This window comes from Coptis chinensis, chromosome 2 (genome assembly GCF_015680905.1).
Source record: "Coptis chinensis isolate HL-2020 chromosome 2, ASM1568090v1, whole genome shotgun sequence".
Lineage (NCBI taxonomy): Eukaryota > Viridiplantae > Streptophyta > Magnoliopsida > Ranunculales > Ranunculaceae > Coptis > Coptis chinensis.
The window spans coordinates 70,601,035-70,616,128 of NC_141457.1; the positions used below are offsets into that span (position 1 = coordinate 70,601,035).

At 38.5% G+C, this 15,094-nt stretch overlaps 1 protein-coding gene across 1 annotated transcript; it reads left to right on the forward strand.

The window, feature by feature from the left end:
* The first annotated feature begins 345 nt into the window (after window positions 1–345).
* Window positions 346–1,376, forward strand: LOC147517520 (uncharacterized). Its single transcript, XM_086593623.1, has 3 exons — window positions 346–876; window positions 925–1,254; window positions 1,296–1,376. Exons 1-3 carry the CDS (start codon window positions 346–348, stop codon window positions 1,374–1,376), a joined length of 942 nt encoding a protein of 313 aa, XP_086449749.1.
* Window positions 1,377–15,094: the final 13,718 nt, after the last annotated feature.

A 15,094-nucleotide genomic window follows, 5' to 3' on the forward strand; every position in this document is an offset into this window, starting at 1 on the left:
CATATTAGATCATTGGTTGAGATGTCGTCCCCTCAGAGTGTGAAAGAGGTGCAGCAGTTGGCGGGAAGAGTCGCGGCATTGAACATATTTATTTCTAAATCATCAGACAAATGCAGACCGCTGTATCGTTTGTTGAGGAAAACACCAGATTTCCAATGAACCGCTGAGTGTGAAGAAGCCTTTCAGGAGTTGAAGGTTTATTTAGGACAAGCACCTTTACTGTCACGACCGAAATAGGGAGAGAAATTGCATCTGTATTTGGGGGTTTCAGAGTATGCAATAAGCTTAGTCCTGGTGCAAATTGTAGAAAAAGTAGAGAAGCCAATTTACTTTCAGAGTAAAACCATGCTAGACGCGGAGACGCGATACAGTAGAATTGAGAAGTACGCATTGGCTTTGATATTCTCTACGTTAAAGTTGAAGCCCTATTTCAAGGCTCATTCAGTGGTGGTGATAACAAATCTGCCCCTCAAGCAAGCGTTGAAGGCAAAAAAGTCAGGTAGAATGCTAAAATGGGCAGTGATGCTTAGTTGTTACAAAATCCAATATCAGATCAGAACGGCAGAAAAGGCGCAAGCAATGGCGGAGTTCCTGGCAGAATTCCCAGCCGAGGATCCAACTTGGGGAGAGGAAATGGTCATGGACCAGGAGGGAGAACCTAACCGTGATCCCTTGGATCCTTGGGATATGCGGAATGGATGGAGAGTATTCGCGGATAGATCTGCTACAGATACAGGGAATGGAATTGGCGTTGTTTTGGTGACTCCTGAGAACACAAGGCTGGAGTTGTCAATGAAACTGGGGTTCGCAGCTTCTAATAATGAGTCTGAATATGAAGCAGTGATAGCAGGTTTAGATTTGGCACGAGATCTGGGAGTAAGTGAGTTATTGGTGTACTCTGACTCTAACTTGGTTATTTGTCAGATGAATGGGGGGTTTGTGGTGCGCTGCCCAAGGATGGCACGATATCTGGAGGTCCTACAAAGAAAAGCAAGCAAGTTCAAAAAGATTCAATTCGCCCATTTGGGCCGCGGTGAAAATAGACATGCTGACGCTTTAGCATATGTGGCTGCTGTGCTTCCAGGAACAGAGGGTCGTTCAATTGAAGTGAGGGTGTTGAACAAACCAAGTACATCAGAAGAAGAAGGTGTATGGCTCACCATTGAGAGGGAGTCAGGTTTGATGACGCCTATAAATTTTTTTCTGATGGGAGTGGAGATAGAGAATAAACAGGAGAGACGAAGGATGGAGCAAGTAAGTCAGAGATACGTTATATTATATGGGGATTTGTACAGGAAAAGTTTCAGCGGACCACTGTTAAGGTGTATAGGGCCTCAGCAGGTGCAAGAAGTCCTAGCCGAGGTACACGAAGGTGATTGCGGAAGTCACTCAGCTGGGCGAACAACAACCCACAGATTAATATCTCAGGGGTATTTTTGGCCCCGAAGAGGGATGCGACAGAGTATGCAACAACATGTGAGAAATGCCAGAGGTTTGCATAACTCATACATTCCCCAGCTGAGCCGTTACATAATGTGTTTAGTCCGTGGGCATTCGCCATATGGGCACTGGATATAGTTGGGTCCTTGCCTATGGCAAGCGGCAAAAGAAGATTTATGCTGGCCGCTACTGATTATTTTACCAAGTGGGTGGAGGGAGTGACATTATAGCAAGTCAAAGAAGAGAATGTGAAGAAGTTCCTTTGGGAGAACATCATATGTAGATTCGGATTGCCTTACACAATAATCGCAGATAATGGAACACAATTTACTGGGGGAAAGGTGCGCCAATTCCTTCAAGCCTACAAAGTGAAACAAGGGTTCTCGGCGCCATACAATCCGGAGGGGAATGGTCAAGCGGAATCATCAAACAAAATCATCATGGACAATTTAAAGAGAAAATTGGAGGACCGGAAGGGAGCGTGGGCCGATGAATTGAATCATGTTTTATGGGCTTATCGTACCACACCGTGAACCTCCACAAATGAATCACCATTCGCAATGGCATATGGGGTAGAGGCAATTATACCTGTGGAAATGATAGAGAAAACGACAAGAACCAGGGCTGTGGAAATGGGACTAAATGAGAAGATGTTAGCCATTGAGTTGAATGTCATTGAGGAAAAAAGAGATATAGCTCGCATGCGACTGGAGGAGTACCATCAAAAGCTACAGAGACAGTATGATAGACGAGTAAAGCCGCGAGCATTCAGGGTTGGGGATTTGGTGCTGCGAAGAGTTACCCCAACCACTAAGAAAGAGAATGACGGCAAACTGGGACCCAACTAGAAAGGACCGTATGTCGTGACAGAGAAGGGAACTTCTGGAACATACAAGATTGAGACGCCAGCAGGGGCAAAGATTGAAAAACCATGGAACATCAGAATGCTGAAGAAATTCCATGAAAGAAGCATTGTTTAACTTTCCAGTGGGATAAGAAAAGTCTTTATATATATAAAGTGATTAGAAAATGTATTGCATTTCAAATTCTAAGTCAATGAAATAAAGAATGTATTTCTTCCAAACATGGCATGAATACTGGTTGATCAAAGACAGCGGGGGGATGAGTCCTTCGCGGACTAAAGGTCCAAATCAAAATGGGGGCAAAATGAGCTGCCCTCATCAGGCTTCATAGCCGTCCAAAGACAGTGGTGGGGATGAGCCCTTCACAGACTATACATCCGAATCAAACTGGGGGCAAATGAGTTGCCCCCATCAGGCTTCACAGCCGATAAAAAACAGAAGGGGGATGAGCCCTTCGCGGACTAAAGGTCCAAATCAAACTGGGGGTAAAATGAGGTACCCCTATTAGGCTTTACAGTTGATCAAAGACAGCGGGGGGGATGATCCCTCGCGGACTACAAGTCCGAATCAAACTGGGGACAAAATAAAAGCCCCATCAGGGCTTCATGGCCGGCCCAAATACAAAGCTGGGGGGGGGGAGCCTTTTCGGACTATACGTTTGAATCAAACTGGGGCAAATGAGCTGCCCCCCGGGCTTCACAACCTGATCAAAGACAATGGGGGGATGAGGCCGCCCAGCGGACTACACGTCCGAATCAAACTGGGGGCAAAATGAGCTGCCCCTATCAGGCTTCACAGCCGTCCAAAGACAGCGGTGGGGGGGGATGAGCCCTTCTTGGACTATACGTCCGAATCAAACTGGGGCAAATGAGCTGCCCCATCGCTTCACAACCGATCAAAGGCAGTGGATGAGCCCTTCACGGACTACACGTCTAAATCAAACTGGGGGCAAAATGAGTTGCCCCCATTAGACTTCACAGCCGTCCAAAGAAAGCTGGGGGGATGAGCCCTTCGCGGACTATACGTCCGAATCAAATTGGGGGCAAATAAGCTGCCCCCATCAGGCTTCACAGCTGATAGGAAATCAGTCAGTCTAAATTAATTAGACTAATATAACCCTAGTTAAACCGTAAGCGCACAACTATCGTTGAAAATAGTTGCGGCAAACGGGTCGATCCCACAGGGATTGCTACTTCAGACAAACGAGTACTAAAATATTACCTAACCTAATTCGACAATGTTGTTTTATAGAAATTTGGAATTATTATTAACTAAAGCTAATTATTTTAACTACGTTTACGAAAACTATAAACTGAATAATTGGGTTTTATCAAATAGAGAGAATTCTAGGACTGTTGAATCCACCTTAGACTTACGTTTATATTTCTAGGAGTAATTTTAATATTCCGATTTAATCACGAAAGTAGCACGAGGGAAAGGTAACCCTTCCTTTCTCGAAGATATGATCGTGACAACTCTTAACTAAACATGTATCTTCTAAAAGTTCAAGTACTAATGATCAAACTCAAAAGATTACTCGTCTTTTACGCACGAGTAATATCTAAACTTGATGCAAACAGTTAAAAGCGGGCTTAATCAATAACGGCGAATATCGAACTATATCGCATCGTGACATACTATATGAAAGATAAATTCTTGCTATCAAATTACTTAACTTAGAAGAATATAACGATATTAAACCAACTGGAAATCATCAAAATCAATCCCAATACACAAACAGTAATCTAAAGTTTCATCAAAGTCCTAGACAGAGTTTAGTTACACATAATAATATCACTGAAGGGAAAAACGAAATTAAAAGAAGAGATAATCATCGCAAAACCGTAGTCCAGCAGTGGTGTCGTCTTCTCCCAATTCGGTTTGCCCAAGTTTCAATTCCACCGGCGCTAACTCGAGTTTCTCCTCCCCCAAGATCTGATTTTCTGGATATTCTGGAGCGCCCCTCTCTACTGTTTCTCTCTTCTATATATAATAGATTAACATTCAGAATTTGATTTGAATTAGAAGTATCTAATTAGGTCGAGTTGCGTGAAATTCGGGATTGGATTGCAAACCCAAAGATTGACCTGCTCACGTCTCTTGAGAATTGGATATTGTTTTCTCCAAAAGAAAAAACGAAATTAGAAATAATGGTTTAAGCCCATGGGTGATCAGATGGTGCGGCTCGGTCGGTTGGGATTTTTGATTGGTTCGGGTGCTGATTTGGATCGCCGAAATTAGAGGGATCGGTTTCGGGTTTCTTCTATTCGTGCGAATTGAATTTGGAGAAGGAAACTGTTTGATTCGGTGGTCCAAGGTGCAACATAGTTAGAATATGGCTTGGTGGGTTATATGTTTGTATGGGCTTGGAAGTGTGGGCTTTGATGTTTAGTTATGGGTTGGTCTAATTAGTTGTACATGGGTACACATGGTCCGCTCTTCAGCACCTCCTTTAGTCATGTGAGTTTAGAATTTTAGATGTTGGCACATAGCTCACAAGATTGTACTGTTCACGTGCTACTCAATATCCTTGAGCCAATATATTCAAGGCCCCATATCCGCCAGTTCCCATAGATTACACTACTACAAAAAAGTCTTATGATAGCATGCGAAAAATGCTATGGTTCGTGTACCATAGCGTTTTCCTAAACGCTATTAATGACAGTGCTATGCTTTTATTGATAGCGTTTTATAAAAAAACGCTATGGAATTAATAGCATTTATTGACAAACGCTATTATATTTATAACGTTTTTTCTTTAGCGCTATGCATTTCAATAGCGTTTTTCTTTATCGCTATCCCTATTTCAATAGCGTTTTTTCCTTAGCGCTATGCAGTTTAATAACGTTTTTCTTTATCGCTATCCCTATTTCAATAGCATTTTTGTCTAAAATGCTATACCTATTTTATGACGTTTTAGAGATCTATGCACATTTTCATATTCTAGTTTTAATTGATTTCAAAATTATAAATATCCATTAAAAAGAAATTCAATTGAATCTAGATGGATTTGAACCATCAACCTCTCACTATCATTGAGTGAGCGCTCTTCCCATTTTGAGCTTATAGATCCATCGAAAAGAAAATACTCTCAATGGATTTGAATGAAAAAGATAATCAGTACACTATTTACAATCTTAAAGATTACTTATCTATACGTTATTATGAAGTTATCTATATGTTATTATGAAGTGTTGCTACATGTGATTATCAATATCGATCGAGATAACAAAATATAAGTTACATAAGGAACTAGTACATATGACTAAAACTCATCACATGTTGTAAGGCGGTCTAGTAAATATGATCTTATATGCAGCGGCAGACTAGTTACATCTCAAAATTTACATAAGAAATAGTAAAAGAATCACTTTTCCAATCACGAGCACTCTTCCATCAATCTAAAGTAACCATTAAAACTAAATTTGACAACTGATACATTCAACCTTCCTTATGGTCATTATGGTAATTCCACACTAGTAGACATGATAACTCTGCACTAGGAGAACCATATATACCAATGAAAATATCTAATTACTAACCACAATAACTTTTGAGGTTAACTAAGTACAAATTAAAACATTGTATACCTGGGTCCTTGTTAAACACCAAGGCAAAATTCAATTGAGCAACCGACCACTTGAGAGTGCTTATCTTTTGTTAGTGAACCCTTTCAAACTTCCGCACAAATCTCGTACTAAGAACGATATCTCGCAATATATTCCTCCCTGGAAATAAACATGCACAGAAAAATACAAGAAAATACTACTCTTGATATTGTTTACTTACAAAAGTCACTTTAAAAGCGACAAGCAGGCACATCATTCCCATAGATATTTACAACCTTCCTTTGGCAGGACCTGGCTTGGTCTTCATATTTCTCATAGAGTACGGGCACCGTGTGTAGCAAAACAAACACTACCCATATCAATTACAGCAAGTTAGATATACAAGAAGGCGTAACAAGAGAGAGACAGAGAGAGAGAGAGAGAGAGCGAAAAAGCTTACACCTATATAGAACAAGGTCACAAAAACCTTAATTACCTGTGGACAAATGATGACGTCATCTATGATTATACACTTAACAACTAAACAAATGAAAGTAGTCTTTCCTCATATAGCGTCGGTGTATCATCCTTTTACTTACAAGTCCTTTCATTGTTTGTTTGAACTTTGAACATATGAAATATACATTTTGTAATTAGCATGTGGTCTTGGACTTTGGGAAGCTCACAAATACAATAATTAGCATCACTTAATACAATAGTTAGCTTCATGAAATATAGTTGGGGACTTAGGGCTAATATATTGTTGATATCATGAAATATAGTTGTTGATGTCACGTGTTAACATCGACAACATCGACGTGTTAACCACTCTATCAAGCGTTCCTTGCTAAAAAAACACAATTGAAGTTGGGGCAAACAATTACGGGGAGGGAGGGTTCAAACGCTATGCCCACAATTTTTATAGCGTTATTTTACAAATGGAATCAAACATGTGCTATCAATGGCCATTTTTCTAGTAGTGATGGTCTTCATCTCGATTGACTTGGTCTCGAACACGTTGAATTTTTGTGCCACGTGAAGTGTGCAAAATGTAACCATTAGATGCCAACTAGTCAATGTGGTAGCTGCAGGTGTGACAATTATTAGCTAACTCATAGTTGCATCAATACCTACATAGTGTATCAGTTGAATTTTAAATACATGTCTATGTCCTAACCTTTTCAACAACAAAATGTAATGAAAAAGTATGTTCTAACCCGAAGTTATTGACATCGACTTTCTAACAAGGCAAAATGTGACAGTCTCTTTCCCCAGGGCCCAAACTATATAGTATATAGTATATAATATATATACAACAAAGAGAAGGTGAGCGAAAATGATTTCTTACTGAAGGGGAACCCAAGATTGCTCATTAGAGCTTTATTGCAAATTACAATGGCTACTGATGATGCAACTGAAAGAGCCAAAGCACCAATAACACCCATTTGGAATCTACTTGTTTCCACCATCTTTCTTGTATAAAAAGAAACCTGTTGTTTACATTAAACATGACTATTAATAAAATGACAGTAAATATAGGAGCAGGTACACACTTTCCATGCCATGTATTTATCTAAGGTTATCAGCATAGTAAGATGACCACCACAGCATCCTATTCAATCCGTCATAGGCAGACAAATCAAGGATATATAATGCTCCAGACGATAAGACGTAAAACTCAAGATATGATAAATCCAATCAGAACAGTAGGAGAATGGATTATTAAATCAATTCACTAATATTCTTATGTTAATTAATCTTAGAATGCATATTAAGTTGGTGGGCTGGTGGCCACCAGAAAACTTCAGATGGATTTTTCTGTCACACTTGTTTTCACTTTCGGTTGCCCTCAATTGCGATTGTAGATATATTTGAGTCATGAGTGAAAGCAATGTAAGTTTCAATATGTCAACATTCACGCTTGCATTCAACAATGAACAATCACTCACAATCATTCCTGTAAGCACCGAAGGCCACAATGTTATGGCCAAACGCCTTGACCTCTGCCTGCAGCCACGCCAATCGACAATAATATGCAACCATGATCGTTTGTTGTGTTGATACCGTGAAGGAAAAACTAGCACTAACAATGTATAAAGTCTTTTGCCCTCTGTTGTGGCAGAACAAATATATACCTTTCTCGGAAAAAAGTTTCTTTTACTACTTTGTATGGTGAACAAAATCAGATTAATTAATCTCAACCTAAGCACTAACACAAAACTAGCAGTGTTGGATTCAATCCCTGAAAATAAACACAAAAAGTAGCAAGTCAAATCTAATTTGAAAGATTAAGTAAAATGAAGAATGGAAGTGGAAAGAAGAAGACGTGCGAGAACTATCAAGAAAGGGTGAAATACCTAGGAACGATTCTATTTCCCTATCTCTTCAAGGAGGAAATCTGCATTTATATTTCTACCAGAATGTATTATCGCTACCAATCAGTCTTAATGCATCGTCACATCTTTTATTAGAAACATACCATTTAATCATTAGAAGCTTCAAAATAGCATTTTCACCTCTTTCCCTCAAAAATCTCTCAGCAAAAGAGACTTCCCCACATCTGAAATACATGTTACATACCGCCAACGCACATTCTATCTCAAACCCAACAACAATCATAACTCCAGCATGCATCTGCATCCCTAACTTCAACTCACTAATACTAGCACAACCTGTCAATACAAGAGCAAAAGCTTAACTCATCGGGCACACCAAATTCAACACATTTCATTTTATAAATGTTTGCAAACAAAAAATTAAAACATCATATTGAATTGAAGAAAAAAAAAAGTACCTCAAATTCCAAAGATACCTTGTTTAAGCTAAGGCTGCTCCTATAACTCCCAAATTGAAAACCCCAAAACGAAAAACAATTGGAATTTGTGCTCAAACAAATTAGAAAAGAGATAAATCAGACCCATATTACCTGGTTCGTCTTCCTCCTTCAAGCTCTCCTCCTCGACCTGGTTCGTCTGACACTAGATTGTTGTGTATTACGATGTGAGATACCGTCATTTCAGAGAAGAGGTTAGGTTTTACAGTGTGAGACGGGTGGGAATGATAATTGTTAAGTGTTTAACCAAATAATCCCAACTTTTACAAATTTTTTATTTCCTTTTTAATACGGCTGGGTTTGGAGGTGGTGGAAAACGGTGGTGTAGTATATTCTCAATTTGGAATGAGCGAAAATTGGGATAAAAATAAGTACCAGGCTGAAAATTTGGATTTTTTGGATTTTCGTTTGAGTGGGCTTAAATTTGGGCCTACCGACAATAGCATTTGTTCCAAAAACGCAATCAATTATATAGAGGTCAACAAACGCTATCCCCAAATATTTCATAGCGTTTTTTTATAAGTGCTATTGAATGAATGCTATCTTAGTGCGTTTTTGTACTAGTGTTAAGCCCTCGACTGATCTCGCACCATATACGTTCCATGCCAGTCCGACTAGAACCATTGTACTAACTCAATCAATGCCTACTCCCTGGAATGTACTGCTGACAACACAGTAGTTATGCATTAATATTTCCACGTTAACTCCAATTCCTGCAAAGTCACTAGAAACACAAAAACTAAATCAAACAAATGAAATAAATGAACTAACTAATATAAACCTGGGTGTAAATATATGTAACATTTACGTGTCCCAAACTCATATTTTGCTAGTCCTCGAGCAAAACTAAAACTAAACTAATAACAAAAACAAAAATTCTAACTCACTTTCGTAGGAATTACGGTTGCACTTAGCATGTGTAACAAGCCTTTTAAACCCCTAGGTTACCCCTAGTGGACGAGTTTAGTCTCGTGAGGGTTTTCAGAAACGGTACCCACAAACATTAACATAGCATAGCCAATGGTGAAATAATTTTCTCAGAGATAAAATCTTTTTTGCCCACTACTAAACAAGTTCAAAAATCAGCAATTGTCACAGTTTACATCATCATTACCAAGACTCATCACTACTTCCAAAGATAGAAATCATTTACTACTACTCCAAACCAAAGCGTGTGTGTGTGTGTTTATCCAAACTAATACAAGCTCATATCCAAGTAATGGAATTCCTAACTTATTATCCAAAGAATATATCAACCTCAATCCTCACCATTTATACACTCACAAGAAAGTCTCTATTTTAGATAAGTTTTCAATTTTTACCTCTGTATGCAGGGAAATGAGTAAAATAATAGAACATCCCACATATTTAGCCAGAAAGACAGACTTATGAAATCTCAAAAACAAATTAGTCTCATGGAAAGAACATCAATCACATGTGAAGTGTCGGGTCCTTCACTTTAGCATCCTCTCACCTATTCTACACTTCATATCATACTTTTGTGATAAGTCTGGGTATTAAGACGGGGCTAAGGATAGGTTAACAAGAAAATGGTAAAAAGGATTCAAAAATTTCTGAGAATAAACTAAAGACTTTTCTTGCACTTGATCTTCTTGGAAAATTTCTTCACTTTGTAGACCGCCTTACTTTACTTTCTTACTACTTCTTCTCAATGAATTCTCTTTCTCTTTCTTTTTCTTTTCTTTTTCTTTTCTATATATATTTTTTTTCTTTCTTTTCTATTGAATCACTTTGAGCAAAATGAATGATTTTCTTCATTTGATTTTGGTAAATTTTCCTTCCGAATCTTCTTTCTTCTAGCTTTCTCCTTAGTCTTTTAGAAATTCTCAGAAATATGGGTAAGGCTAATAATATGGGTTTACACTCCTTATCTGGAGTTGGGTTAAGTATAGTTAGTTTGAGAAGAAAAGGCTTAATATATAAGGCTAAAAAAGGGTTAACATGATGATCCTACTAGGTGGGATAAATAAAGGCTAATTGGTTCACTACTTAACTTATCAGTATGATATTCCGCTTCGAATAGACTACAAGACCTAATGGCTATCTCCCCAGTTGATGTCACTTCGTGATCGACCAAAAAAAAAAAATGAGACCATACAACGAATTTAAGCACAGAAGAATGAATGAGTCAACTTGGACTCTGAATTTACGTAAAAACTCTCTAAGAAATTCAAAGGCTCAAGTCTCACGGGTTAAGTCTCTATATTCTTCTTCTAGTTCACTAGGAGATTAAATTACTCTTCAATTTGATGTGTATCAGGTGGCTAATAGTGCAAATTTCACTTTGGCTTAGACTTTCATCAATAAAATCTATTTCTAGAGGTAGAAAATAGTCTAAAAGCAACAATGACTTCAAAAGTGACTCTTAACTTCATAGATTCCTTGAAAATCAGTGGCTTTAGAAATCATTTTTTTTTTCTCATCATAGGAAATCACCATTAATCATACCATGTTGGACATATTTATTTTTCGCTAAACAAACATTTTGTTCCCACCCCCAAACTTCTTATAGACATTGTCCTCAATGTTAACATAGATGCGTAATTTAAAAGATAACAACATGGACAAGTAAAATTATATAAGGAAAGAGATTACCAAGAGCTTCCAAAAACGAAAAATAATATCTTTGAGTCACCTGTAGAAATTAGTACCTCACAAAAGATATAACAATGATAATATAAAAGAGGAACCAAGTTACTACAATGACTAAAATGTGTCACGTGTCTCATCCTATAGAGTTACACGTCTCCAAAAAGGCAGAGAAAAGGTGCTAGAGTGGAATGCATGATACACGTGCACAAAAGACTCAACAAAAATAAAAACATGGGTTGCCTCCCATAAGCGCTACAGTTAACGTCTCTAGCAGACGAATGCTTCGCACACCCAATTCTTAGATTAGCATTTTGTCTGCCAACTAAACACAAAATGAACGCCCCAAAATTGAAAAAATTTCGACAGAGTCTCCTTTGTATTTTCGACATTTCATAAATATAAAACCTGTCATAACCTGAAAATTACAATAATATGTTTCTCATTGGTTAACCCAAATGGAGACTAGGGGCTGGAATGAAATATTTGGGAACAATACGAAGCGACTCTTACAAAAGAAAAACAAAACCTAAAAACAACGAAAAACAAAACCTAAACTACTAAAATACAACAAGCATACTCATTTAGTCATGATAAACAGGATCAATAAGATCCACCTCTTCCACATCCTTATTAGCAAAACCATCAAGATATGGTTTCAAGCGTTCACCATTAACCTTAAACACACGACCATCCGTAGGATCCTCTATCTCAACAGCTCCATAAGGAAAAACAGTTTTAACGATGAAAGGACCAGTCCACCTAGAACGTAACTTGCCAGGAAAAAGACGCAAACGAGAATTATATAGCAAAACTTTTTGATTAGGTTCAAAGGACTTGCGAAGAATAGATTTATCATGAAAAATCTTAGTCCGCTCCTTGTAAATCTTGGCATTCTCATATGCCTCATTCCTTAACTCAGCTAACTCATTTAATTGAAGCTTACGTTGTGAACCTGCTTCTACGATGTCAAAGTTAAAAGTTTTAATGGCCCAGAAAGCACGATGTTCTAATTCCACAGGCAAATGACATGCCTTCCCAAACACAAGCCTATAAGGAGACATACCAATGGGAGTCTTATAAGCAGTCCTATAAGCCCAAAGGGAATCATTAAGACGTTGAGACCAATCCTTACGGTCAGGTCGTACCGTCTTTTCTAAAATCCGTTTAATTTCCCTATTAGATACTTCAACTTGGCCACTAGTTTGAGGATGGTAAGGGGTAGCAAGTTTATGAGTAATAGAGTACTTTTTCATTAAGGATTCAAATGCACGATGTGTAAAATGAGTACCATTATCGCTTATAATTGCACGAGAAGTACCAAAACGAGAAAATATATTATATTTCAAAAAGTTAACTACAACCTTGTGATCATTCGTTTTACATGGCACCGCCTCAACCCACTTAGAAACATAATCTAGCTACCGCGACGAGGATATAAAGAGAACCAAAGGAAGGAGGAAAAGGACCCATGAAGTCTATACCCCACACATCAAAAAGCTCAACAACCAAAATAGGGGAAAGAGGCATCATGTTCCTATGGGAAATATTACCCAGACATTTGGCATCGATCACATCCTAAACAAAACTCATGTGCATCTCTAAAGAGAGTAGGCCAATAAAAACCACACTGCAAAACTTTAGCAGCCATCTTCTTAGGACCAAAGTGACCACCACATGCATGGTCATGGCAAAAGGAGAGAATACTACGAAACTCACTCTCTGGAACACATCTCCTAATAATCTGATCAGGGCATGACTTAAACAAGTATGGGTCATCCCAGAAAAAATACTTAACCTCAGCAAGAAACTTAGATTTATCTTGTTTTCTCCAATGAGAAGGAAACTGACCTATAACAAGATAATTAACAATATCTGCATACCAAGGCAACTGGGAGACACCAAAAAGTTGCTCACCAGGGAAGGACTCATTCAAAGGCAAAAGACTAGTAGAAGACTCTACTATAAGCCTAGACAAGTGGTCAGCGATCACGTTCTCTGTACCCTTTTTATCCCTAATCTCAATGTCAAACTCTTGTAATAAGAGGACCCAACAAATAAGACGCGCTTTAGCATCCTTTTTAGAAAGAAGATACTTCAAAGCCGAATGATCAGTAAACACGACAACCTTAGACCCTATGAGATAAGACCTAAACTTGTCTAAAGCAAACACAACAGCTAACAATTCCTTCTCGGTTGTAGTGTAATTCATTTGGGCATCATTAAGAGTTCGACTCGCATAATAAATTACATGGGCCAACTTATCAAACCGTTGACCTAAAACAGCCCCAATAGCATAGTCCGACGCATCACACATTAACTCAAAAGGCACACTCCAATCAGGTGGTTGTATGATAGGAGCGGTAGTCAATAAATATTTAAGCTTCTCAAAAGCTTTCAAACAATCATCATCAAAAACAAAATCGACGTCCTTACCAAGTAAATTGCATAAGGGACGAGAAATCTTGCTAAAGTCCTTAATGAATCGCCTATAAAATCCAACATGACCTAAAAAAAGACCTAATATCTTTCACAGTCTTAGGTGGTGGAAGACTAGAAATGACATCAATCTTGGCCTTATCAACCTCAATGCCTTTACTAGAAACAATATGACCAAGAACAATACCCTGTTGAACCATAAAATGACACTTCTCCCAATTCAACACCAGATTCTTCTCCTTGCACCTAATTAACACTAATTCCAAATGGTGCAAACCCTCATCAAAAGAAACACCAAATACAAAGAAGTCATCCATAAACACCTCAAGAAACCTCTCTACCATGTCAGAAAAAATGCTAAGCATGCATCTCTAGAAGGTACCAGGTGCATTACATAACCCAAATGGCATACGACGGTAGGCAAAAGTTCCAAAAGGACAAGTAAATGTAGTCTTTTCTTGATCCTCAGGTGTAATACATATTTGGTAATAACCGGAATAACCATCGAGAAAACAATAATACTTATAACCGGCTAACCGTTTAAGCATTTGGTCAATAAAAGGAAGAGGAAAGTGATCTTTCCTAGTGGCTAGATTCAACTTACGATAGTCAATGCAAAACGCCACCCAAGAGTCATCACGGGTAGGAACCCGACTTCGCCATTCGTGATTCTTAACTACCGTAATACCCGGACTTCTTAGGGACAACCTAAACCGGACTCACCCATTGACTATCGGAGATGGGATAAATGATACCCGCATCTAACAACTTAAGAACCTCGGCTCTCAGTACCTCTCTCATGTTAGGATTAAGCCGTCTCTGGAACTCACGAGTTGGTTTACCACTCTCCTCTAGATGAATATGATGCATACAATCAGTAGGGCTGATCCCGTTAATATCAGCAATAGTCCACCCTAAAGCTGTTTTATGGTCTCTAAGAACCCTAAGCAATTTACTCTCTTGTTCACTATCAAGATTAGAAGCAATAATAACAGGCAAGGTCTCATCAGGTCCCAAAAAGACATACTTAAGAGTATCTGGTAATGGTTTCAACTCAAGCTTAGGAGGACTATCTATGGAAGAAACTGGTTTAGACTCAGAAGGAGAAAGAGGTTCTACCTTGGTTTTCCACTTATTAGTATCTAAGATCGGGGTAGCATCAAGCAAAGTATTAAATTCACAAATAGAACTATCCACATCAAAATCACCGCCAAAATGAGCTAAACAAGACTCAAGAGGGTCATCAAAATAACTCTCTAAGAAAGTCTTATGGACCACAGACTCAATAAGATTAACTTCCCAAAAATCATCAGGCTCAGGGGGTTGTTGACCCACATTAAACACGTTAAGCTCGGTAGTCA